Source organism: Nyctibius grandis, chromosome 19, assembly GCF_013368605.1.
Source record: "Nyctibius grandis isolate bNycGra1 chromosome 19, bNycGra1.pri, whole genome shotgun sequence".
In the NCBI taxonomy this organism is placed as follows: domain Eukaryota; kingdom Metazoa; phylum Chordata; class Aves; order Nyctibiiformes; family Nyctibiidae; genus Nyctibius; species Nyctibius grandis.
The window spans coordinates 1686341-1713584 of NC_090676.1; the positions used below are offsets into that span (position 1 = coordinate 1686341).

Consider the following 27244-nt stretch of genomic DNA (forward strand, 5'->3'; position numbering starts at 1 on the left):
TGTTACGGCTCCTCTCCTTGGGTCGGGGTTCCCGGTGGCTGCTCTCGGGCAGGCCGGGCTCCCTTCACTCCCCATCCCTTCGTCCCCATCCCCTGGCAGGGACAGGGATTTATCCACCCCCCAGCCAAGACCCGCTGGGTTTCCACTGGTGCTCGGTGCTGCGGGATGTGCTAGAGCAGGGATGCAGCATAAAATCACTCGGGGTATGCAGAGGAGGCCAGGCTTGCTGGGACAGCAATATCTTTTATTAGCCCCATCAGAGAAGCTGCAAGAGCTGGTGAGGGCTGATGGACCCTTCTCCTGGGGCCAGATCCTGCCCTGGTAGGGAAATGGTGCCCAGCTGCATGGCTGCATGGGGGGGCTTTGCAAAGCCGGTGGTGCAATGGGGAGCTGATGGGGGTAGTCCCTGTGGGGTCAGGGGGCAGGGGGGGTCCCACACCCCTCCCTGGCCCTGAGGGTGCTCCCATGGGCTTTGCCCTTGCTCCAGCGTGCCCGGCCAGAAGAGCTGGGATGCTGCAGCCTCCCTCCCCGCTCTGTCACCCCAACTGTTTGGCAAAAGTGATTTTATTTTTTTTTTTCTTCTCCAGCCAAACCCAAAAATAGATTGATGGGAAGCGGCTGGGGGCTGGGTTGCCATTAGCATGCAAAATGGGGCTGTTTGTCTTCCCGCAGCTGGCTTCTGCTCTGGCAGGGGCTGGGCGCTGGGAGGGGGGTGCGGGATGGGGACAGCCCCCAAACCCTGCGCCCTTCGCATCCTTCTCGCTCCCCCATGCCCTTGTGGTCCGTGACCTCGAGCCTCTTCAGAGGGACAAGGGCCCTTGGGTTCCCCGTTACATCTGGATCTCAGGTCGCCTGGAGACTTTGCCAACAGCAGCTGATTAATCCTGACACCCGCAGTGTGGGTGGGTGGGAGAAACCTGCCGGGTGCTGCCAGCTGGGGAAACTGAGGCAGGAGCGGGTGGGAAGCGGAGGGGAGCGGGGGGACAGCACGGCTCAGCCCTGCGAGGGAGGGCTGGGGAGGGATGAAGGGGTTCGCCCCGCTCGGGGCCCTGCTGGGACCTTCCCGGCCCCTTTTGCCCCCTTTTTCCCCCCTTTTTCCCACCGACCTGGCTGGGGGTGGCTAAATACGGGGTGTTGGCTTTGCTCCCCAGCAGAGACGCTCACTCCTGGGGCTGTTCTAAGCCATCCCCAGTAGCTACTTGTTTAATAATAATAATAATAGTAATGATAATAAAAATAATAATAAATTTTAAATGCTGTGATAGCGCAGCTTCGCCATCCCCACCCTCAGACCGGGGCACCGCTGGCTGTCGGTGAACGGCGCACCATCTGCTCTGCTAATTGCAAACGCAGAAGGCGAAGGATCGCAGTTATAATTAATATAACCGGTGGGTTCTCGGTTATTAGAGAATAACACCCCCCGCCCCGCACCCGCCCCGGTTTGGGTCCGCCGCGCCGCCAGGGGGCGCTCTGCTGCCGCGCCGCCGCGGGAGCGGAAGTGCCGCGCGGCCGCCTGGGTAGCCCCGCCCCCGGCACCGCCTCTTGTCGCCGCCGCCGCCGCTTCCTTCGCCGGTCGCGTCCAGCCGCCTCGGCCCCGGTCCCGCCTCGCCGCCGCCGGCACCATGAACAAGAAGAAGAAGCCGTTCCTGGGCATGCCCGCGCCCCTGGGCTACGTGCCGGGGCTGGGCCGCGGGTGAGGCACCGCCCGCGCTCCCCCGGCGGGCCCGGCCTAGGCCCTCCCCGCCCCGGGTCCCCCTCACGGCCCGCCCGCCCTCCTCGCCGGGCCCCAGCGCGTCCCCGGGCGCCGTTTCGTGCCTGGCTGGGTGCCCGTGCCCCCTCCGTCCCCGTCCCCTTGGGGCAGGCCGAGGCCCGGCGCGGCCTGCTCGGCTTTTCCAGTGCGATTTCCCCGAGACGGTTCGCGTTGCTGTTCAGATTGTATTTAGATACAGCCCCGGTACCGGGGATAAGTTCCTGGGTGCTTTAGACGCCTCTGGCTGGGAGGGGATTGTGTCTTTGAGGGTTTAGTAACCGCGTCTATATGTGGGGCGCTGTTAAGAATCGTTAAATCTGGGTGCGTTTGTGCTGGGAACAGTGAGGGGCAGGTTTGGGGGCGGGTGGGTGCCAGGAGTTGCCCTTTGCTGGGTGCGAGTGATGTTTGTTCTGCGCTGGTTTGTTGGTGCCCTTACGCCAGGGTGATTCCATCGACTGTGCCCTGGGAAATACGGGCCAGTTGGATGTGGGGTTTGTGACAAGCCCCAGTCGCCGTGTCCCTGTGCCCACCGTGCCCTACAACCTGCCAGGTCAGCAGCTTTAATGTGCCCCACTGAGAGACGCAGAGTTTAGAAGAGAGAGCATCTGTGGGTGCAAGATGGACGGCAGAGCAGTGAGCCGTGTGATTGCAGTGTCTTTATAGATAAAATTCTCCCTATAAAGAGACAGTTTTTTTCCCCCAGGCTTTGTGAACGGTAGGGATGGGGACTGGCTGATGCCATTCTTGCAAAAGAACGGTGTTTTTATTGTCTGTTAGAAGTAATAATTTTGACAGACTGCCCGTGTGACGGTGTGCTAAACAGCTGCTCCTGGTTTATCAACACAGAGCCACAGGTTTCACCACCCGCTCCGATATCGGCCCTGCGCGCGATGCCAACGACCCCGTGGACGATCGTCATGCTCCGCCGGGGAAGAGAACTGTTGGGGATCAAATGAAAAAGAATCAGACGGCTGATGATGATGATGAAGATTTGAACGACACCAATTACGATGAGGTGATGAGATTTTCGTCATCCTGGAGGTGTTTTTCCCTGAGTGGAAGAGGACTCCTTCAGCTCCCTGCTCCCTTTCTCTGAAACCCTGTGTTAGCTGAGGTTTCAAGGCCAGAATTTCCTGTAGTTTGCTACTTCCTTTATTTTTTTTTAATTGAGACCTCGTTATACATAATGGCATAGTGTTTGCAGATTTTCCTTGGGGATTTGGTCCATGTATTGTGGTCTAATTATCTATACAGAGCCCTGAGAGTCTTGGGCAGAGATCCATAAATAAATGTTAGTTTAAGTACTTTGGGGGATGTATTTTGTATTCTCATGCACAAAGGGAATCAAAGCTCTTGTGCTTTGATATATATTTGTCTTTATGTGGCCTGTGTAGTCTCTTGTGTTTAAGTCCCACTTTTGTTAACTAAATGTTATGTTATTCTTTTTGTTTGCTTTTAGTAGTTTTTTTAAAAAAAAAGTAGTTAATGGAGGAAAATGGCCTTTCTATACTGGGATCTCATTTATTGCTTAGTAGAAGCAATTTTGAAAGAGAAGCAGTTTTGAAGCAGTTTTGCTTTTGAAATGGTGTGGGAGGATAAACACCAGGGGTGGCAGAAGCAAGCTGCTTTTGTTGAGGGATGTGTTAGTCTGATGCAATGTTGTTAGAAAGAGCCCGCTCGTGCGTGTTCCTTGGTTGGGGTGACTGTAGCAGGAGCATAATGGGAGCTTTAAACTGAGGAGGATGCTTTTTTTTACATTTTTTTCCTCTTCCCCCCTCCAATTCTTAGTTCAATGGATATGCTGGGAGCCTCTTCTCCAGCGGTCCCTATGAAAAAGATGATGAGGAAGCAGATGCTATTTATGCAGCTTTGGATAAGAGGATGGATGAACGCAGGAAAGAAAGAAGGTAGGAAAAATTACACCCTTGGCATGGGCTGTTTCCTTGTTAGTTTGTATTTTAGTGTTCCTCTACCTCTTCCATTTTCCAGTTCAGATTTTGTCCTTGTCTCCTGGGTATGTTTTCAGAAGCTTAAGCAGTTTTTATTTGGTTTAATGCTGTACTTTTGACCCTGTGGCTCCAAGTTTTACGGACGATGGGTATTTTGCACAGCTTGCTCTGAGAGTCGATGTGGTTGAGTTGCTTCACTGCAGTTAATTACAATTTGCTGCAGTTCATTAGGATGATGTGGGGAGAGGCTGAGTGGCTGGTTTTGACACATCACATAATTGTTAGAAAAGTCATGTCATGCAGGTGTCTTGGAAACTGGTGAGTGGTACTTACCTCCTTCAAGTCACTACCTGGTCTACAGGTAAGAGGATGTTAAAGGCTGAAGTTCACTTGGTTGGAGACATCTGCTTTTACACTGTAATATTGTCTTATTTGATAGGGCATCTTGGAAAAAAAAATTTTTTAATGCCTTAGCTCTGATCAAATGCATTTTTCTGTAATATCAACACTTTGTTTAAAGACTTACGGAGTGTTACTTTGAGCCTAACCTCAGTAATCCTTTTCCTAAGGGAACAACGAGAAAAAGAGGAAATAGAAAAATACCGTATGGAACGACCCAAAATTCAGCAGCAGTTCTCAGACTTGAAAGTAAGGAGAAAATGTCTGAAATGTGACTTTTATTTTTGTGACATATGGGAGGGGGATGTATGTTCTGCATTTCTTTGTTCAGATTCTGTGTGTTAGCAAACAAGCGCGCAGTTGGTGGCCGTGGGTGCTCATAAGCTGCTTTCAGGGATATGGGAGATACAGTGATTCTGCTGTTGAGCACTTGTGGATACACAAGGTAGTGAACTTCATGCAAATTATGATACTAAGCTTTTGTTTTGTGCTTTATTGTGACTTTAGGACCCTCAAGAACTGATGTACACTTCTGTCTTTGAGGGACTGATAACTTGTTGGCATTGAAATATTAGTTGAGCAGGATCTGAATCTTCTTTTAAATAAAATGTGTCGTTTAAGCTTCTGTTTAATGATTAGTAATAAACCACTCAATGCTGCAGGCACTGAGATAAATCTGAATGTTTGTAGCACTGACTTTAATAACAAAATTGATTTGAAATCTGAGTCTGGACTAAAACCAAATTCTAATTAAATGCATCTGATTCTTTTGTACATTGGATTAGAAAAAAATCTGATCTTTGACCTTTTAAGTCTTCAATTATCTGAAAGAAAACAAATTATTAAGGAGTAAGAGCAGTTAAAGGGAAAAAATTCTACAAGTAATGATGGCAACTCCTGTTTGAATAGCGGAAGCTCGCGGAGGTCACAGAAGAAGAGTGGCTGAGTATTCCAGAAGTCGGTGATGCCAGGAACAAGCGTCAGAGGAATCCTCGTTATGAGAAGCTGACTCCTGTACCCGATAGCTTCTTTGCAAAACACTTACAGTCAGGGGAGAATCACACTTCTGTGGACCCACGCCAGACGGTGAGTACGAAAGCAAACCTGATGAAGGTGTGATCTGTGCTTTATAATTAGAGACAAGGTTAAACTGTGCATTTATTAGTGGCGTTGGGGAAAAAAAGATACTTGACCAAAAAACCTGGTGTAGTTTGTGAGTCTGGCAAAGGAGTTGCTGGAAGTTAAACTCTTGTCCTTGCCGAAACTCCTGTCCTTGCCGGAGTCTTTCAGTGCACACCCGTTGCCAGAGAAAACTTGAGGATAGGCAGGGAGAGCATGGTTCTTGTCTTAAAAATGGAATAAAGTGTTTCTTTTCCTTTCCTCTGGCTGTAGAATGGTGATACTGAGTTTTGGTGAGCATAGCCAACGTCCGTTTCTGTTATAACAACATTTTGTGAAAATGGAACAGAAGATAAAGTTCAGTTTCACCTAATGGTTTGCTGAACTCTGGAACAATTGTGTTAAAAATTATTTGCCTTATTGTCAACTGAAAATTAAGTAATTTAACTTGTTGCTACGTGGCCACAGGCTGCTATGGTCATATAGTAACAGGAGAAGCTGACTGGCTCTGAATTGGCACCAGATGTCCGTGGGATGACTTTGCAGCTAGTCTTGTTTAAATGTGCTAGGTTTAGACACTTGTGCTCAAATTTTTGACTTACTTTCTTGTTACATATTTCACTGATTTGACTAAACTTGCGTAATTACCTACAGATTTGCAAAACCTGTATGAGAAATGTCTTGTGGTTCAGGGAAGCCGCTGTTTCAGAAGTACCTATGGGTCTCAGAAGAGTTTTTAGGAATGTATTTCTCTTGCTCTTGTTTTTAGCAATTTGGTGGATTGAATACTCCATATCCTGGAGGCTTGAATACTCCATACCCAGGAGGAATGACACCAGGCTTGATGACACCTGGGACAGGGGAACTGGATATGAGGAAGATTGGCCAAGCCAGGAACACCTTGATGGATATGAGGCTAAGCCAGGTAAGGATACTGAAAGGGAGGATCTGTCACAGGTTTACCCAGGGTTGGTGTTGTGCTGCTATTTAGGACCTGGTTGTAGAAAAGTCTTTCATTCTCTTGGGTGCTGGAGAGAAGAAACAGCTCAGCTGTGACTAGAAATCATTTTGCACTCCTCATTAAATCTCATGTCCTCTACACTAACAGAATTTCTTGAGAAATAACAGTTTGTCCCTGGTAGTCTTGGTCATTACGGTAGAGCAGACTGCCCAGTTATACCAGAGATGGACTTCAGACAAACAGCACTGGTAGTTTTACCAAGGGAAGCCTCTCTTGGACCCTGTGTAGGGATGCAGGGCAAAATGCTAAAAAATACTGCTGTTAAATTGTTGTTGACTTGTGTGAATGGTCGTTTGGACTTGACTTTCCCAGGTGTCGGACTCTGTGAGTGGCCAGACTGTAGTGGACCCGAAAGGATATTTGACAGACTTGAATTCGATGATTCCCACACATGGAGGAGATATCAAGTAAGTTTAAGAAGGATTAACTGGTTTATCCTCTTAGTTATGGCTGTGATCCTGCATATAAATGGAAATCTGTCTGAGCAGGTGGCTTTGAGCTAACATTTAATTTGTAAAAGATGCCAGGTGAGTTTTTGAGGATGAATTCTTTTAACATGAGGTCTGGTATAGTCTTTCAACTGATTTAGCATCTGACCTGGATGCATCAGTTGTGGGGATTGTTTATATTCTATCCCTGGACTAACATGCCAGAGTGATAGCAGTGTGTGGCTGCCTGCCAGCCAGGAAATAACCTTGTTAATTGTACCTGTGTGCTGCTAATTTAGGCTTGATTGATGACCTCTGAAAACCTGTTTAACCTGAAGTTTGACACCTGTTTCATAAAGAATTGCCATTTAAGTCAAAGCAATATGTACAAATGTTGATGCTAATACCTGACTTAAATCAATGCTTGTGCTTATCAGCTTCCAACTGCAAATGCTGAGCTGTAATTCCTAAAAATCTGACTTAAATACTTAACTGTTTTTCACTGTGGTCTTGCTGTGTTAGTTTATATTTGTAAGCTTGTTTTGGTAGTGTGTAATTTGAGTCACCAGCATGGAAACATTTGAGGTCGCCGTTACTGTGCATCTGAGTGTGGCTGTGAAGAACTGACTGTGAAGCACTTCCTGATTCAGGAGAATTGTTGCTGGCATGCTGAAAATCTTCCTGCCTGTCTTTTCTCCTTTAGTGATATCAAGAAAGCCCGTTTGCTCCTGAAATCTGTACGAGAGACCAATCCTCATCATCCACCAGCCTGGATAGCATCAGCCCGACTGGAGGAGGTCACTGGCAAACTCCAAGTGGCTCGAAACCTCATCATGAAAGGAACAGAGATGTGCCCCAAGGTCAGAATTGCTTTGGTCCCTGCTGATCCTTGCAGGACAGTAGGAAAAGGTGGTTCCAAGCAGCACCATCTCTCTGTTAAGCTTGTATCAGGCAGTATCTGATACAGCTTCACTGTCTGCAGTATTAAAAGAACCCATATTTAGCTAGAAGCTCTAATTTTAAATTCTTGTTTTGATTGTTTCTTTTTCCTGACAGAGCGAAGATGTTTGGTTGGAAGCTGCTCGGCTTCAGCCTGGGGATACAGCCAAGGCTGTTGTGGCCCAAGCTGTCCGCCACCTTCCCCAGTCTGTCCGAATCTATATACGAGCAGCAGAGCTGGAGACAGATATCCGTGCAAAGAAACGCGTCCTTAGGAAAGGTGAGAGCTGCTGCAGGGTCAGGGAGCAGGGTCTGAGCCTCCCTCTGTTTGTAGTGCATTGTAAGTTGTTCAAGATGTGTCCATAAGTTCAAGTGCTTGGGTTTTTTTTGCATCCTTGATAGAAATACAGGAGTTAATAACGTGTGCCTTAATGGTGGAACTTGCTGCTGTTGGGTCAAAGAGTAGAGTTGTTGAAGTATTTGTAAAACATGCTTCAGCGGAACGCTGCTGTTACTGAGCAATTGCAAAATGATGTTTCACTTACCAAAACCAATTCCAGCGTGATCAACGTTAGATAGGGAGGTGAAAGCAATTAAAAAATGATGCTCTAAGCAGAAAAGCGTGTTTTAACTGTCACCTTGTGATAAGTTTTGGAGAGAATACCAGACTTTGTGTTTGAGTTCCAGCTTGTCTCTAACCTGACCACAGTGATTTCTGGTGGAGGAACTTTAGAGGCCTCGAGTTTCTCATGTCATTGGGCCTGCTGGGCCTTGGGGTTTGCTTTAGTGTAGCAAGTTGTGTTCTTGGCAGACAGCTTCTCTGTGTGGTGCTTACCTAAAACCTTCTGTCTTCTGTTGTATTGCACGTGGAGGTTTTCCTCTCTTGTGCAATTACTGTCTTTTCCAAGCAACGATCTCTTGAACAGCAGTGTGTTGGGTTGGCCTGAACCTGAGTCTTCCTCACAAGTTCATAGTACTAATTCTTTTATTTTTTTAAGTTACTGGGCCTGTATCAGTAGAGATTAGATCCTTCATGACTATTGAATTGTATCAATTGTATCTCCTGACTTTTAGACAGGGAAAAGGGTCTGGATTTAATACATTTACTAAAGCATTGTGGAGCAGTCTACAGTATTGAATGGCTTGGCCTCAAAGGAAGTAAATTGCCTCCTACCTCTTATGATTGCATGTAAAATTGCACGTCTCCAGTGAAATGTCCTCTTACTGCATATGGATGAAAGGCACTTAAAAGGTTCCTGGGTTTGAAGTTGTAAGAGTTCAGATATCAACTATTCAGTAGGGTTTTTTTATTTTAATTTGGTAAGCAGTGCAGCATGCTGAGAAGTGTCGCTCCTGGGACACTGTGTCCTTCTCCAGAACAATAATAGATGCTGAACAGAAAAACACTTTTACATGAGCAGAAAGAGATTTCTGGGTCCAGCTTGGGTAGGAGAGCATCTTGTGTGAAAGCAATGACTTACGTGTTAAGTACTGAGTTTTGCTTTAAACACTGTGTTTGCAAAGAGGAAAACATCTTGCTTCGGTTTTTGGAACCACCTACTTAATCTCTGATACAAAGCTGTTAGTGGAATGGAACATGATTTATCATTCTCTTTCCAGTTTCTGCCTGTTACCAGCTTCACAGTGCTCCTCTGCTACCTAGGGAGTATCAGTAATATGATGCTTGGAGCTGTTTGTGTATACAGCCTTAAGATAAGTGGCAGTTTAACCCATTATTTCAGCTAAAATAAGAAAGAGTGACTGCCAGGTAATGTCCCCAAAGTGTGATCTTTCATAATGTTTCTCTCGTCCGTTGGCTGTGTGCATTCCTGCTATCCAGCAGAACCTCTGGAGTTTTTAAAGCCTCTCTCTGATTGGAGAGCCAGCAAGCTGAGTGTTAAAATGCAGCTTGAGGTGTAAAAATGGAACGCTCTACCTATGAAAACATGTTCTGTCCTGCTGAGTGATGCTTTCAGCTCTTGCAGGCGGATATTATTCACTTAAATTCTTTAGAAAAATCTCCTGCTGCTGCAGACTCAAGGGAGAAATGGTTAATGCCCGAATCCTCAGTGCACACTCCTTGTAAATGCTCTGTGTATTTCTGTAGAGCTGGGATGTGCTCTGAAGCTGGGGCTCAGCAGTGTGCCTCTGCCTCTGCAGGAATGCTTGAAGGAGCAGCCTTGCCTAGAAGCCTGGCTAGTTTGAAAGTAGGTTAAGGTGCCTGTTCTCACCCCTTTCTGTGGTCCTGCAATTATGCTTGGACCACTTTATTGGCTTTATTGGCTTTATTGAAGAAGGATATGCCCAGTCCTCTGTTACTATAGCACGTTTGTGTACAATCACCATGGAAGCAGTGAACTGCTACTGCAGTGCAGCTAATACTTGTGATCTGTGGTGTATGTTGTGACAAAAGGCTAAAAAAACCCCTTTAGTTTCTTGATGTATCTTTAAGATATGAGGTTATGAAGAGACAGGCTGAGAAGAGTTGTTGTTTAGACTTTAATGTTTCTGTAGGACATGTAGGACAGTCTGCAGAGAAGGCATTTTCTGCCAGCAGTAGCTAACTCTTGGACAAGATTAAGGAAGCCTCAAAGACTCTGAATTAGATGGAGCCAAATGCTTTGGATTCAGTGGCTCTTAGGGTATTAGTGTCAGCAACACCTTCAAGCTTTTGTGCATCCTCCTGTTTTATTTTTGCCTAGCAGGCCAGTAGCTTTTTCGGAAGCTAAACTGGGATCCATTACCCTGTCAGGAGATGCCTATGAGAAAACTAAATTGTGAAGGGACAGTTTCAACATCTAAGGAACAAGACTGTGTTATTAGTTAGTATTGAAGATGCTCCTTTTTTATAAAGGGAGACCCAGCATGATTCAGCTACCCAATTTTGAAGATTCTCTATACACTCATTTGCTGAGACTGGAGGCTGTGTCCAGCCAGGTGTTTTACTCAAGGGGTTGCAATTACAGCTTGTACAGGGGAAAAGCCCTTGGCTCACCAAAACCTGTTTCCAATTAAAATTAAGTTTGTTATTTTCTGATTTTTAAGTTCTCATTGTTGAAGCAAGAGCTAATATAAGTACAGTTCTCCCTTCTCTCTTTCAGGAAATTTCATCTGTGATAGGACAAAGCCTTTAATATATAATCTTTAAAAAATACAGTTCTCTTTGGTAAACTACTTTATCATGACTGACATAACTGTTTTGCCTCTCTAGCCCTTGAGCACGTTCCAAATTCGGTGCGTTTGTGGAAGGCAGCTGTGGAGTTAGAAGAACCTGAGGATGCCAGGATCATGCTGAGTCGGGCTGTGGAGTGCTGTCCAACTAGTGTTGAAGTAAGCTTTCAAAAAGTAGAATAAAGCCACCCCCTACACACCACTTCAGGCTGGCAGCACAGCTTTGAAAACCAAAGGCAGAGTGAGGGCTGTGTGAGTTTTCTACCACGCACTTTATGCCACAGTGTGAAGGATGTGCTGAGTAGTGGACTGTGCTTTTTTTCTCCAGAGTTAATTGTCTGGTGGTCATTATATGCCTCATTTTCCTGTGTAATTGTTACGTTAGTTATGCCAGTGGCCTGCTGTGCCTGCTGTAGCCAATTAGCCACGTTCTCCTTCGCGTTTAGTGCCTCGACAACTGTGAAAACAAGCGTACGTGTAGCCTGGGGAGTCTAAAACGAAGCAGCTCGTTTCTGAAACGCTGAACCAGCGTGTTTAAAAGATGATGTGAACAGAAAATATGAGTGCAGCAGCCCAGCAAACAGAGATGATATCTTGAGATGATTAGGATTGAGCTTTAAGGACAGTAGTAGACTCTGTTTCTACTATTTCTGCATTGATATTCTGCAGCCTGCTTACAGTGCTGAGGACAATTGCCAACCGGTAGCAAAGAGCATAAAGTTGCTTATCTCAAGGCCGACACTGTTGTTGTCATCTCCTTGTTCTAATCTAAAATACATCTTTTGTTGCTCCGCAGCTGTGGCTTGCGCTGGCAAGGCTGGAGACATATGAGAATGCTCGTAAAGTCCTTAACAAAGCCCGTGAGAATATTCCAACGGATCGTCACATCTGGATTACTGCTGCCAAACTGGAGGAAGCCAATGGAAACACGCAGATGGTGGAGAAAATCATTGACAGAGCCATCACATCTCTTAGGGCTAACGGGGTGGAAATCAACCGAGAGCAGTGGATACAGGTATTTCCTTGGTGTCGGTTAGAGACCCAGATGAACTCTTTGGGTTCTGTTTTGAAGACTATTGATGCAAGATGTTGTAGGATAGAGTAATTTTGCACTAGGCTTATCAGTGGAGATCCCCATAAAGATACAAGAGGTGAGACTGAAAAGCTGAGGAGAGCCAGGGCCATAGTTAGGTGATACTCCGGGGTAACATTGCGCGTGTTGAGCTAAGGAATGTCTGGCTTACTTCTGTCTTGGAAGATAACCAGCTTCAAGTTGAAGCAGCTGCTGCGTTAAGTAGGACAGAGGCTTTAAGCCCCTGGTGAAGGATTTATGTATTTTTTCCGTGTGTCTCTTTTGGCTTAAAAGATACCTGTTTGCCAAAGAAGTCTTTGTCAGATAGTGTTGTAAGAAGTCAATACAAATATTGCATATGCAGCAGGCAGGAAATATTCTGTTAGTCCTTTACTGGCTTGTAGTCCTGAGGCTGTGTGAAGCAGTCACAGCTGACTTGTGGAAGCGTGTTGTACAGTGGCGTTTACAGACCATGACCCCTGTGCAGGTTCATCCCAGGTCGTCGTGGTTTTGATGTTCTGTACTAAAAAAGCAGCAAAATGTTGTCGGGGTTTCCAGTCTTTGGGTCACATTTGGCAGTTGTGGTGCTTGAGTTTCTTGAGTTAGTAGGACACTTCAGAGACTATTGCCATCTAAATGGCTTGATGTTGAGGTTAAAAGAACCTCTTAACTCCTGAATATGGACTGTGCTTTGTTTAAGTCAAAGTCTTTAAACCAGTTCACTACAAAAATCTCTTACAGTGGGTCAAGGCAGCAAAATGTTCTTGGCACACTGCTTAAAAGTATTGATAATGAACAAAGTGTTTAATATTAAATGGATATCCTTGTTAACATCTTTACAGCAGTAAAACAAAGGTTAATTTCGGCTTCTGTTTAAAAAAACCACCACCACAGCCACTGCATCACTGCCTTCTTGAGTTCCTTTTCAGTACAGAACTGTTCCGTTCCTGTTATCCGATCAGAGGTCTTTTTAACAAGTTGAAGCAAGACACGCTTGGCTTTTCAAAAGCTTCAGATGTCAGAAAGCCCCACTTTTCCATAGATGCTCTGGTGTAAGAGCCTTTGCACCTTTAGCTTAACAGTGGTTGAGGGTGTATTCGTTTAAATTTAGTTATTGCTTAGCCCTTGTTGAGACTTAGTAATGAACCCAAAGCTGAAAGAAGGTCAGTAGCTTTGATGTTACAATTCTTCCCTCTCAAATTCTTGCAGTTTTTTGTTGGCCAGGCCCAGGGCCGGTCAGGGGAGCTGTCAGAGGAGACTTTTCAGGCTGGAAAGGTCACACATTGTCACACTTATTCCTTTCCAGTGGACGCAGTCGCTGGGCTTTGTTTCCTAACCAACTTCTGATTGATTCTGTGTACAACTATAGCACCTTCTCCGTGGGTGTAGGCTCACCAGTTAGTGTCAAGATATGTTTGAGTAATAAGGTGTTTTTAAAGTGGCAGTGACCCACAGTGTCTCTGTGTTTGCACGTGAGGAGTTGCTGTTGCGGAGTCTAACGTACTGATTTCTCAAAATGAGCAGAGCTTTTCTCTTGTTTCCAGGATGCTGAGGAATGTGATAAAGCTGGAAGTGTGGCCACGTGCCAGGCAATCATGCGAGCTGTGATTGGGATTGGGATTGAGGAAGAAGATCGGAAACATACCTGGATGGAAGATGCAGACAGTGTATGTCCAGCTGTGAAGCTGTTTGTTTTGTTATTTTTTTTGTTTTGTTTTTTATTTTAATTGGGGGAATTTGATCTGGAGGCTGGGAAATGACCTTTTTTTTACCAGTGAAAGTGGATGTGATTCCCACAACATCTGCCTGCCCTTGGCCAGTCTGCCTTTTGGAAGGTTATTGTATTGTAGAGCTTTTTTCAGATTTGAATTCTGACTAAGCAAAAAGTTGGTGATTGTGATAGATTGTTTGCTGGTTTTGATGTTTGTTTGTTTTATTTTTGTATGTGACATCAACAGAGATTGAGGTCTGGTTAAAGGAACTGGGAGCTGAGTTTCAAGGCATAAGCATTGTAGCTCAAGAGTTAAGTAAGACTGGACAGGGGAGTGGCTAAAAGTTTTACCAGGCTTTCTTTGCTTTAGGGGAGTAGTTTGTGCACTAAAAACGAAATTATATTTCAGCATGAGAAATGTCCACTTCATTGGCCTTGAATTGGGCTTGTGGCAGTAGGGGAGCGTATGCTGGGGCGCTTGTGGTTTTACTTGTAAAAAAAATTGATGTGCAAACATGAGAGCCTTTACAACGCCTTGCTAATGTTTCAGGGTGGCCTGTGTATGTCAGTCCCACTGAAAGGCCAGTGATTCTTGTGCTCTGATAGAGGGACGCTTGAAAATATCCTCCCTGCTTCCTTTTAAAAAGCTGATAGTGACTGTTCTATGTAATGCCCCAATCCATGTATTACACTGAGTTACTGAGTTCTGTGTTGAATTATGTGTCGTTCCTTGTTGCACTTGTTTTCAGCACAACCCTAAACTGACTTAGTTCTGACGTGTTTTTCCCTAGTGTGTGGCTCATAACGCTCTGGAGTGTGCCCGAGCAATCTATGCCTATGCCTTGCAAGTTTTCCCGAGCAAGAAGAGCGTGTGGCTGCGAGCGGCGTACTTTGAAAAGAACCACGGGACGAGGTACGTGTGCTGCATAATCCTTGGGTGGGGGGTTCATCCTTGTTACAGGGTGGTAGACTGGGGAGGAAGGAGAGCTCCAAGATCAGCCCTGAAGTGGTGTGTTGCACGTGCAGGGTTAGTTAAGCTGGTGGAAACTCGCTGGCATTGTTTACAGCTCTGATCTTCTTTGTTATGGTTGTGGTCAGAACAGCTTTGGTTTTTATGGAGTCATAAAAAGTTCTTTAGCAGTAGAGATTACTTGGTAAAAATAGTTATGAATAGGCAAGGTAGGGACAGTCATCTTCGAGAAGGCATTTCTAGAAAAAAGTGGGAATACAAATCACCTAGAAATACATGTGTTTAATTTAATTTTCATAGATAAACTACTTCATCACTGAAGTTGTCCAAGCATCTCTGGCATTTTCTGGTTAAACATACTGTGGATGTGTATCACAGGCTGTATTAAGATTGGTGTTGTACTGTCACAGCTCAGGCCTCTTTTTTTAAGTTTATTCATAACTTTACATATCTAAAACTTTCTGCCCAAAGTTTAGAATAAAGCAATCTGTGCACTAGACCCCTTATACACATGGAATCATCCTTATTAAAGCCAACAAGGCTACAGTGTGGAAGTGGCTGCAGATGCTGAGTATGTCTTTGCTTTTGGTGTGTTCTCCTGTGTTTCCCAGTGGTGGCTGGCTTTTAAGCCCCTTGTTCTACCTGAAAAGTCTATTTTCCAGAGGAGAAGAAAAAAATTCAATAAGATCAAGCCAGCTGTATCTAATAATTCTGAAAAACTTCCTGTCTCAGCTTCTACCAAGGTTTGTTAAGAAGAAATGGCTCTTTCCAAGACAAATGAGCTGTCTGTGTGCAGAGTCTTTCCGCAGAGGCTATCAAACAAAGGTGTCTGAACAATGAGCCGTTTGTGGAGTGCTGATTTCAGAACCCTGGTGAAAAAGGACCCCACCCTTTCCTTGTTATGAAACAAGGTTTACAACGTTGGACTTTGCAACAATATTTATAACACAGAGTGATAGTGGAAGCGGTGTGTGAGAGCTCGCCTTTGGCAGTGTTTCGAGTGATTGTAACTTGCTCTTTCTTGTCTCAGAGAATCCTTGGAGGCTCTTTTGCAGAGAGCTGTTGCTCACTGTCCCAAAGCAGAAGTGCTCTGGCTCATGGGGGCCAAATCGAAGTGGCTGGCGGGAGATGTGCCAGCAGCCAGAAGCATTTTGGCCTTGGCTTTCCAGGTGGGTATGTTAGACTTGTGTGATGGTGTTAAGTATGACTGGTAAAGAATAGAGAGTAGGCTTTTTCTGCCAACACCTGGTTCCTGCTGCCTTTCAAAACGACAGGGGCTTCTGCTGTGCTTTGATTGGTTTATGTGGCAAAATGTTCTGTAAAATAGCAGCAAGCTGAAAGCAAGAGTGTATTACTACTTTTAGTAGTACTACACCAGGTTCTGAGTTCGCAAACCATTAATTTTACTCCTGTGGCTCCCACCAACCCCAGTCATGGATCAGAATCCCCTTCTCTTGGGTCACCCATCTCCTCAGTAAAAAGGGGAGTGATCTGTCCTAGTTAATGAGGTTACTGCATTACTTATGGCCTGGGCCAAACCCATTAATCCATAGCAAAATGCAGGGAATTGTCTGCTGGATGCTGAAAGATGGGCAGAGCGGTACGGTTCTAACACAGGGAATGAGGCTTAAAAACTGAGTGACAGCAGAAACAAATGGCAGGTCCTGAGATGGAAGGGAAAAGATATTTACTTCCTAAATGTGTTCTTGGTGCTTTTTGTTACCATCCTGAAGGCTTCTTGACATGGTTGCCACTGAAATGACTTTTATTGGAGGAGTTTTCACAGACCTCAGTTGGGAATTCAAGCTTCATTTTTTTTGCTCAGGGATAATAAAATGAGGGTCTCATTGTGACAGACCCTGTGATCTTTTCAGTATTTAAACTGGAAGTTCAGATCAAGCATTCATGCTTTTCAACAACTGAGAAGCATCCAGCTTCTCAACTGGCATATATCTTTGTGTTGTGCATCTGTTTTGGAGAATTTCTATAAACTTCAAAGGTCAAAGAAGATTGGGAGGAGCTTGAACTGAAAAAAAATCCTACTGTGGATTGACAAAGCTCTGATTTCAATTTTAATCTGGATCAAACGAAGGATTAAATCTGCTGTTGATTCACTGTATGCATTTGTCTGTCATTTTATGTTCTTGCAGGCCAACCCCAACAGCGAGGAGATCTGGCTGGCTGCCGTGAAGCTCGAGTCAGAAAACAATGAGTATGAAAGAGCAAGGAGGCTGCTGGCAAAAGCTCGCAGCAGTGCCCCCACTGCAAGGGTAAGGATGTGTGAAGGCTGGAGAGGCTGAGACCTTTCTTGGCCACGGGGGAGTTGAGGCGGAAGGAGGAGTTCTTTCAGCTCTGCGGCCTCAGTGATTGACCAGATGGCTCCTTGCCATTGCCTCTCGCAGGCATGTGGCCGCTTTGCTGCAGCGCTTCTTCAGTGGATTGCGACACAAAATCACGGCATGACGGGAAAAAAAGGCTAGGATCAAGTGAAGGGTTTCAGCTTTTTTAACACAAATGGCAAAAGTCAGGAAATTCCCAGTTTACAGCTGTTTGTATAATGTTCATGTTGCATAAAAGCATGTCTTGGAGAAAAGAGAGAGAAAATACTTTCACAGAAGACTTGTGCTTGCTGTGCTACAGACAGCGCTGGTCGAGTTTGTTGTTTAAAGTTACACTCGTGTGTTTATCTCTCGAGTTACTTCTGGTATGATAAACTTTGTCGATTTTCAGCTCTTCATACAGAACCATTTTAACTTGTCCAAGTAAAAGAAAAATGAGGTTGTTTTCCCCTCTGCCTCCCTCCCTGCCCCCTAGATTTGTGCTTCATCCTAGATCCTAGAGAACACTGTCCTCTTTGTCAGTCAGGGAGCTTCTCTCCAGCTGGGGCTGAAGCTCTGGTCTCAGACTTGATGCCTCTCTTGCAAAGTCCTGCTGGGGGGAGTTTGAGAATGAGGAGGACAGGGATCAAAGAGTAGGGAAACAGCTTTTGGTCTATAATGTATTTCTTGCAGCTGTAACTTCGATGTGTAGCTAAAAGAAAGGTGTTTGGGGGCAGAAAAGTGTGTGTGTCTATTTGTAATTAGTGGGTCAACAGCTGCAACTTGAAGCCATAATTAAGAATAGATGGTCTTGGTAGCTTGGATCTAAGGAGAGCAGATTGTGCTGATGAAGCAGGCTCAAATTTATTAATTGGTTGTGCTCTTAAAGCTGTGCTCTTTGTACTGATACTGTACAAATGTCAACCCTATGCTAATAGGTGAGATATAGATTGATCATGCTGTTCCAGCTCCTTGAATATTTACATTTATCTTTCTCATTGTTATCTATTCCTGCTATTATTTAACCCTGGTGTTTAGGGTTTTTTTACTTTAAACTGTAGCTAATCAATAACATTCTAATGAACATATGCAAGCAGGAACCCGCTGCACTGACAGAGTAAGTTTTCAATGGCTGATAGGGATAAAGAGCTCTGGTTTGTTCTCAGGTCTTCATGAAGTCTGTGAAGTTAGAATGGGTGCTTGGGAACATCGCTGCAGCCCAGGAGCTTTGTGAGGAAGCCCTGAAGCACTACGAGGACTTCCCCAAACTGTGGATGATGAAGGGACAAATCGAGGAACAAAAGGAGCTGGTAGAGAAAGCACGGGAGGCTTATAATCAAGGGGTAAGATGGATGTTATTGCAAGTTTGCTTTGTGCTTCTGGCGTGGAGATGTCTGTCTTTGAATCAAAATGGAGAGGGCTCTGTCCCAGACTAACCAAAGAGGTGATTTCTGTTCTCTCTGTCATAGGTTAAAACAATAACAAAAAAAAAAAAAATAGGACCGTAAAATAAGCAGCAAGAATTTCTCTTACCCAGTATCCATGTGCAAAATCCACTTTCTTGCTTGAGAGAGTTTGCTGTGTGCTTGACTCCTCACTGGTAGGAAAAAAGTCATGGCACAAGAATTCTCTAAGACCTGTAAAGACTAAAAGCAGAACTCTTAAAAGCAAAGCCTCCTAAGGAGCTCTTAGATACACACAGTAAAAGGAGGTGGCCTACAGAGCACTGGTAATTGGTGTCCTTGGGTATGAATGCTTCTGAAAGTCCTCAGCCATGTCACTCTTCTTCTAAACTCTCCAGAGGGACGTAGGGAGGGAAGTTCTTTTCTATAGGGGTTATAAGATTTTTTTTTTTAAAATCTACATATTACCATACTTTTTTTTCATACAGTTGAAGAAGTGCCCCCATTCCATACCCCTGTGGCTTTTGCTGTCCAGGCTGGAAGAGAAAGTTGGGCAGTTGACTAGAGCAAGAGCCATCTTGGAAAAGTCTCGCCTAAAGAATCCAAAGAATCCAGATCTCTGGTGAGTTGCGTGGAGATGAACTGAATTTGGGCTACAAAGCCAATGTGTTCTTCAGGCCAGCTGTTCTACACCTTCTCAGCCATTTGAGCCTGGACTTATGCCCATGCCCATCTTAGAGCTTCTTCTGGACTAACAATGTTTTCTGAATACCAGAAATGCTTTGGTGATCCTGGCTAGTAGGTAGCTGCTCTAAGGAGCTGGGGACTAGTTATTTCTTTACTGATAGTTGTGGTGCACGGAGCATGAAACCCCAGGGATCTTTCATTTCTGTTGTAGTCCCTTTTTCAGATCATTTTTGATCTAGGCCATTATAGACTAGAGGTCATGTTTATTTTTAGATGGAGAGGAATGGGAAGATGGCAGTCACCTACACGTACTCAGAAATTGGGTAGATGTTTGCAATTTCCAGTGACCTTTATGTGACTTGCTCTTTGCTTCTGCACAGTGCATATGTTGTCATGAATATCATCACTGAGTCTCTTCCTTACCAGGTTAGAGTCTGTGCGATTGGAGTACAGAGCTGGGTTGAAGAACATTGCAAATACTCTGATGGCCAAGGCCTTGCAGGAGTGCCCCAGTTCAGGTGAGCTGGATCTCATTTCTATCTTAAACACGGTTGTTTTGCCCAGTTGATAAAGGCACATCATTTTCCAAGATGTCGTGTCTGGCCAGGTCTCAAAATACTACGTTTTGGAGAGGTGTCAGTCATCCTTCTGCAAACGAAATGTTGAAGGTGTTTGTGAATAATCCCAGTTGCTTTGTGCTGTCTCTCACCACAAAGTCACGGGTTGGTGTTCTTTCCATTTTGCTGCAGTATCCAGTATATTCTTGGGTCTGTGGTCTACAGTTTGTTCCCAGGTTTCCTGGGACAGCATCTTGGATAAGGGTGGCTTTTCTCTGAAGCTGGTAGAAGTCTGCCAAGGTTTAAAATTGAAGAAGGACTCTCAAATGTTTGTAATTAGGAAGTTCAGTGGAAGAAGAACGGGTTTTTCCCTGTCTCATTGGAGTACAGCTGGCCATAGGAGATGTCCCGTTGTTGCTTTGCCTGCACTGGTTGCACTGCTAACTGTGTGCTTAATAACTTGGGCTGAAAAGAAATTTCAGTCGCAGTCATGATTAGGGGATCAGGTACCATAAATGTTTAGTCCTGGTTTTTGATTATTTTAACTCACTTAAGAACAGGCTAATAGGTCATATAATGTAAGTCAATTGGTTCTAACCAGCAGTGGAAACATTTGCCTCTTGGGCTGGGAGGAGAAAGTGCATAATGCTTCTGATTTTTTGGCAGAATTGCAAGAAGACAATTATTTCAATATGTTGACATCTTTGGAGAGATGTTTCTAACTACAAAATGTAGTAGTCTACTGCAGGGCAAGCCTTTTTAGCTTGCCTTCAGGCTAGGTTTTGAAAGGTGTTTAATTGGCAGCTTAAGTCCCAGTGAAATAATTGGGAATTAAGTGACTTTTATGACATGATAAACTCATTGCAAGCTGCTCACCATGCGAGTGGGTCAACAAAGCAATACCACCCAAGTCCCACTTTGTTTTGAGAATGACCTAATGCTTAACGAGTGTTTGCCACCACAGGCCTTTTTACAGAGTCTGCCTGTTGCTGTGGAAATTGGGCAGTAGGATCTCAGCTTTTGTTCAAATAAAATCGCTTCTAACTGTATCTTAAAACTCTACAAACCAGAATAAAAGCCTGCAGGATTAGCTCATGGGACACCTACAGTCATGTAAGCATCCATCGATGGATAAATTGATTCCTGGTTGCTTATGGCTGATGTGGGCAGGCTGCACAGAATAAAACTGAGATATAATGGTGTTTGTGTCCTCAGCAGGCCAGAAAATAGAGGCCTGAAAAAAGTGGTTTGACCCTATATATAAAGAGCAAGAAGAGGAGAGTTCTGCTCCAGTCTGCCACTGCAGTCTTCAGAGCTTGTGTGTCTTCCTGTGCTGCAGTTTATGGGAAGCGAGAGCGCTTTGATAGAGTCCTGGCAGACACGAGCTTTCAGGCTTTGCTTTGAAGTGATCAGCAGGTATGGCTGGCTGACAGGAGAAACTGAAGATTTCATGCTCCTCCGAGCGTATTTCCTTTCTTGCTTTTGGCAGTGAGAGGAGCTTAGGGATTAAACCTGGCTTTGCTGAACCTCCTCTGTCCATCGCACATGTGGAGAGCCAGCATCAATAAGACTGGTGCTCTCTGGCACCCTTGAAACTGCTTCCAAACGGTGTAGTTTGCACCTTCTGGGGCACCTTCTGCCCTGGCAGTTTCCCATTCGGACAAGTGGAGAAGAGGAGGCTCAGAGGTGACCTTAGTGCAGTCTACAGCTACCTGAAGGGAGGTTGGAGCGCAGTGGGAGTCGGCCTCTTCTCCCAGGCAACCAGCGCTAGGACAAGAGGACACAGCCTCAAGCTTCGCCAGGGGAGGTTCAGGTTGGACATTAGGAAGCATTTCTTCTCAGCAAGGGTCATTAGCCATTGGAAGGGGCTGCCCAGGGAGGTGGTGGAGTCACCATCTCTGGAGGTGTTTAAGAACAGACTGGACATGGCACTTAGTGCCCTGGTCTAGTTGCCATGGTGGTGTCAGGGCAATGGTTGGACTCGATGATCCCAGAGGGCTCTTCCAACCTGGTTGATTCTGTGGTTATCTTTTGCTTTTGAAATGCTGATTTGCCCTCCCCTGTTCCTCATGAGCTCTGGGTTAGCGCACACCAGCGCAGGGAGCGCTGAAGCTGCAGCAGGGTCATGGTACGGAGACGTTCAGAATGGAAGGTCTGGCGTGGTGCACGTGACAGCTAAAAATTCAGAGTGCTGAATGAAGTGTCCGTGCAGAAAGAGTGATCTGGGGTGAGGGTGGGGCACGGGTAACCACCAGGGTGGGGGCAGCAGTGCTGCTTGCATTAGAGCGCTGGCCTGGTGACAGGGTGGGGAGGGTTAATCTCAGAAATAACGCTAAACAATCTTCCTACTTGACTTGTTTAAGGAATCCTGTGGTCAGAGGCAATTTTCCTTGAAGCGCGACCGCAACGGAAGACCAAGAGTGTGGATGCTCTCAAGAAGTGTGAACATGACCCACATGTCCTGTTGGCTGTGGCCAAGTGAGTTCCTGCGCTCCATGTAGTAAAAATACCCGTTTCTGTGTGTGGCTGCATCCATGATGAAACGTTGCACTCGAGCACGACCGTGTGATTCTGGCTGCCGCAGCTCTAATAAGCCCCAAAGCAAGTCACAGCTCTCAAGCTGTCTCCTAGGAACTGTGCAGATCTCTCCCTTGATTAGAAGCAGGGGATGTCAGCCTGCCCTCAGGCTGTTCTGCTGGGCCTGGGGCTGTGGCACAGAGGACAGCACAGAGTCCTTTTCCAGTGCTGGGTATTGGCACTCTGAAAATTGCTCTCTTTCTGTCCTTTGAAAGGGGATTTCAGTGTGCTTTCAGGTGAACTAGGCTTAATTAATTTTTTTAAGATAAGTTTTAAGTATTTGTGACCATAGGGATAATTTTTGCCAGTTATTTTTCAATTTTTGTGGGGCTGGCTGTGTATTCTTCATCTCTTCTTTGTCCTAGATTCTGTCAGATTTTTTTTATAATCCTGAGCTAGATTCTGTGCTGTTGTAGTCTTCTCCCCTCCTGAATTTCTGCTATGTCAGTTTTCTTCAGTTGTGGCCCTTCCTGGAATGCAGACTACGAGTCATACTGTAGTTTGCTTCTCTGAAATGGGAAGATAATCTACTAGGGATTATCTTCTCATCTAGATCCAGTTGTGAGGCTTCCAGTGAAGAGAAACCACTGTTAGAATTGACTCACGCCAGATCCTTTCTGATCTGCGAACGGCTCTACGGCCGTCGTGACTGGAACAAACTTACTTTCCTTCCCCTGTGAATACCAGAAGGGGTTAATGCAGGAAGCATTTTGCCCAAACTGTTGCCCAATTCTTTCACAACTCTTTTTTATAAGCCAAAGCAAACTGCAGGATACACTCCAGTGACTGCAACGCTGCGTTCTGCCAGATCACGATAGCTGACTTGTTCAGCTTCAGCAGCAAGTGAGAAAAATGTTAACTTTTGCTTTATGGAAACTGCTGCCAGGCCCCTTGTGGTGCAACCTCAGACAGTTTAGTGGCTAATCCCAACATAAACTGCTTCCACCTCCCGTCACGACTGGCATGTAGGTACAGTGACACTGTAGTGTCACACATCTGTGGAAAACTTTTATTAAACGTGTTGCTGAAAATGGCCACTGCCTGCAGGTGTTGAGCCTCTGCTATCATTGTTCATGCTCTTTTAAATCACAGTTTATTTAACATGGAACAATCAAGAGTATTATAGGGCTTAAAAACAATCACATAAGCTGTATAATTTTATGACTGGCTAAGCTCTTTATGAGGGATGGCTGTCAGATTTGATAAAGACCTTCCTGGCTCAAATGAACTCTTTAATGCAGAGGAGTGAAACCAAGAAACTATTGACTCAGCTGGTTAATTACTGGGGAGAAATTTCAGGATTCAGGAGCACCTTTATGAAAGGGCAGCAGAAGGGCTGGGTGCCAGGCTGGGATTTGAGCCTGGAGCTTACGTGCTCGCCTCTCCTCGTGAAGTGGAGCTGACGAGGTAGGTCTGCTCCGCTAGACCACGCTTCGTGGATGTGAAGGTGTGACCACACACAGCCACGGCTCCAGGAGTGTGCGTACAGTTTTCAGGGTTTAGAAGTTAACTGTTACATGCTAAAATTGACTCAAAGTATGAAGAAGTTGGAGGAGGGGAGAGAGATGTAGGCATGTGATCCTGTCTCTGTCTAGACCAACTCTGGAACAGGAAAATTAAGCAACTGAGTTAGCAAAGGTTGAGTTCAGAGTAATGGTTCCCTTCTCGGAGGGTCTGTCTCTTCCAGGGACTAACTTAACCCGCTTCACTGCGGGGAGAGTGGCAGATGTTCTTTTCAGTCCTCTCCTGTCTTCCTTCCCAAGGGAAGGACAGCAGATGCCTACAAAATCTGTTGTTTCCTTCTTGGGAGAGCAAAAACCTGAAATATCCATCGAGCCTTTCCGCTGGTTCCGCTGAAGAGAGGCTCTTTGACTCACTTCTGGTTTCCTCACCAGGCTGTTCTGGAGCGAGCGTAAAATAACCAAGGCCCGAGAATGGTTCCACCGAACGGTGAAGATTGACTCTGACTTGGGAGATGCCTGGGCTTTCTTTTACAAATTTGAGCTCCAGCACGGCACAGAGGTGAGTGTGTGCCTGGGACTGGGGAGCAGGGGAAGGCAGCAGGAGTCCCTGGCTGGGGTTGGTTACCCGGTCCCGGGGACTGCTGCAGCGCTGGGCTGAGCACGCTGCTGCCTGTGTGGCTCACGGATGAGGCTACAGCCATCACGCCTGGTCATGAATGAGCGTGAACAGGCCTGCGTGGTGGTTTTTAAAAGGCTCTGTCATTAGCTGAGCTGTCTTTCAGGCTGCTTTGCTGTCCACAGTCATGCTAGTTCATGCAAAAATCGATGAAATCAATCTTTCTGCTGTAAAGTCAAGCTTTCTCGTAGGAGATTTCCCTCTAATTGCGCTGCTGGGTTTGTATAACCAGTCCCATTTCTTCACAAGTGTCAAGTACAGGTTGCACGTGAACACAGCCAGAGGAACAGTCTGTTCTAATCTCTTAGGGCAGTTTTTACTGCCTGATATTACTGAAATGATGGGAGTGTTTATCTTCTGACTTCAGAGAGACCTCTCACTTGACAGGTCTCATGCAGGTGGTAACGCAAAGGAAGCTTCTGCTGCAGTTGCTCTGGTGTAGCCAAAACTTGCTTGGCTGTAATTTGGCCACTTTGTTCAGCAAGGCAGGAGAGTTGCTACCTCTGAATTTTGAGTTGGGCTTCCATACTGCCTTTAAAAAAACAAACCAAAAGCCCCACCGTAGGCTTTGGAAGAGTGTTTGAATCAGGGAGGGGATTTTTAAATGTTTGACTTGCAAACTGTCGTTTCTCTTCCTCACAGGAACAACAAGAAGAGGTGAGGAAGCGCTGTGAGAACGCCGAACCTCGCCACGGAGAGCTCTGGTGTGATGTCTCCAAGGACATACAGAATTGGCAGAAAAAGATCGGAGAGATTCTTGTGCTTGTGTCAGCCAAGCTTAAAAATACCTTCTAGAGTGTGCTGGCTTTGGCTGTGTTAGTCACTTCTGTAGGACTCGCCTGCTTACCCGCTTTTGGTGCGTTCCCCCTTACGGTGGCACAGATTTCAGAGGACAGGAGGTCGGTGGCCATGTGAAAGATCTTCCTTCCAAAAAGAAAAGCAGCTCCCTTCTCATCCCAGTGCTCTTGGCTCACACAACGCGGTCGGCAGCTTCCGCAGCACGTCTGAACGTTGTCGCTGGTGTCACGTAGCAGAGATGAGCGGTCTTGTGAGGCTCCATTGGCATTTTTGTTTTGATGCCTGACCCCCCCCTGTAAATACAAGCTTTAATTAGTGCTTGTATGGATTCTGACCTTCAGCAGTTCCTCTTTTCTTCCCTAGCATGTATTCCTGACCTGTCCTGTCCCCCTCTGTGCAGTGTCTGTAGTGTTTGGCCCATCTGATGCTGGTTCCTTGTCAGCAGGTCTGGTTTGTTGCTGGTTGAATACATGAAATGTCCTCGGAGGAGACAAGTGGAGGTCTGGGGCAAGGCCAGCAGCCGGGGAAGGGCTGGGCTGGCCCCTCTTCTTTAGTTTTTTGCCACAATCTGGTTTAGCTTGGTCTCCTCTGCTGGCAAGCTGCAGCACAACTCAAAAGTGTTCCTCAAACCCTGAGCAGATGGAGCACTTTGTGAAATTCAAGAGCGTATTTTTAGAGACCTTTTCCTCAATTTTTTAAATGTATATAGTATAACCTTGTCCTTTTAGGTGTCTGATTTCATTAAGCACAGGGGTATTTTAAAGTAGCAAGGCAAAATCCAGCAATCCCTGAAGGCCCTTTTGAAGGAACAACCTTTCTTTAGAGCCATTGAGAGACTGTGCGCTTTTAGAGTGGCACCTGGGGTGTTTGGGATGACTCTTCAAGTGCAGATGGAAAAAAAGCAGATTCACGAGAGGAAAAGCTTTGGTTTGGGACCCTTTATAAGCTGTCTTCTACATTTGTGATCTGTATTATTTTGACCCCAAAAACCTGACTTTGTGATCATTGAATGAAAAGCTGTAATGTCTTATGTGTTAGGATATAGCAGAAGTGCCTAGGTTGGTGTGTGAGCGTTATCTAATGTATTTAGTTGGAAGAGAAAAGCCCTTATCACTTGTTTGGACAATATGTATAAAATCCAGCTTGGTTGGTTTGTTTCCTCATGTTCTCTTTGAACGTGGTCTTGCCCTTTGACTGTGACTGGGAAGAGTGGGTCTGATAGCAGAAACCTTTGAACTTATCAGGCTCCCACCACTCCGGGGATGTGTCTGCCAGCGGTGCTTACACCAAGATGTGCCAAAAAAGGATGAGGAGCCTGTCTTAAAGTGGTTGGTCCTGAAGCAAAAGCCTGTTTTTCTTTGGGTTCATAACAGAAGCTCTTGTGCTTTCTCTTATGTAGCTGGTGCAAGTATGTGAAGCTGCATTTTCGTTAAGGAAGGTGTTAATGGATGTCCCATGGAGTTGTAGTTTCCCAAAGGTGAGTGAGAGGCATTGGGAGTTGAGAGACTTGCTCTGGGATGTCACGCCGTCATCGGCATCCTTCCTGTGTATGGGCTTGTGCAAAGGGGAAGGGGGGGATTTGGGGAGGAGAACGGAGACACCAGTCTGTTGTGAAAAGAGGAGGGTGGACGTGTGGGAAGGGGATATGGCTAGACCAGGATTTCAAGAATAAGTCAGAAACTGCTCCTTGAGGGTGCTGAGAAAAGATGTGGTTTCCCAGTGCTGAGATGTGCTGGAAGCTCTGGGCAAGAGAACCTGCCCTGGGTGCTGTCCCCCCATCCTCGCAGCACCAAACTCCTTTTGCCACCTGCTTTTTATGTCTGCAGCTTCCCTTTCCCCCTGCCTTGGGGGGGGTTATGTTGCTTATTTTTGGGTTTGTTTTTTTAAGATGAACAGGATCATCAGTCTTAGAGCCTTTTGGTGGTTGTAGATGTCTTTGTGGTTTTTAAATGGATTATGGCACCTACAAATTTTAACTATGTATAGAGCTCACTAAACAAGTTATATGGGTCCTGTCTTCAGCGGGATGTTGTTGGGTGTGCTGTGGTTCCCACTTTGCATGGAGGAACGTTCTTGCCAAGCTGAGAAGAGCTGGATTATTCAACCATTTCTTTTCATCTCTTACTAAAACACACGCGCTCCACTCCTCACCGGAGCCTTGTTGCTGTCGGTTCATTTTTTTTCTGTTGCATCCTCTACAAAAGCGATTGCAACTGCCTCAGGGCAGAGTTTTGTG

The 27244-nt window shown here is 45.6% G+C and overlaps 1 protein-coding gene across 1 annotated transcript; it reads left to right on the top strand.

Annotated features, from left to right (window-relative positions):
• The first annotated feature begins 1538 nt into the window (after positions 1-1538).
• PRPF6 (pre-mRNA processing factor 6) lies at positions 1539-26171 on the top strand. The gene is made up of 21 exons (XM_068416249.1): positions 1539-1693; positions 2597-2765; positions 3539-3657; positions 4269-4347; positions 5008-5184; positions 5987-6142; positions 6551-6645; positions 7370-7526; positions 7723-7885; positions 10817-10935; positions 11573-11791; positions 13393-13515; positions 14351-14472; positions 15560-15698; positions 16680-16799; positions 18014-18190; positions 18739-18872; positions 19364-19455; positions 21858-21972; positions 23967-24093; positions 24853-26171. The coding sequence occupies exons 1-21, from the start codon at positions 1623-1625 to the stop codon at positions 25003-25005; spliced, it is 2826 nt and encodes a 941-aa protein (XP_068272350.1). The 5' UTR covers positions 1539-1622; the 3' UTR covers positions 25006-26171.
• Positions 26172-27244: the final 1073 nt, after the last annotated feature.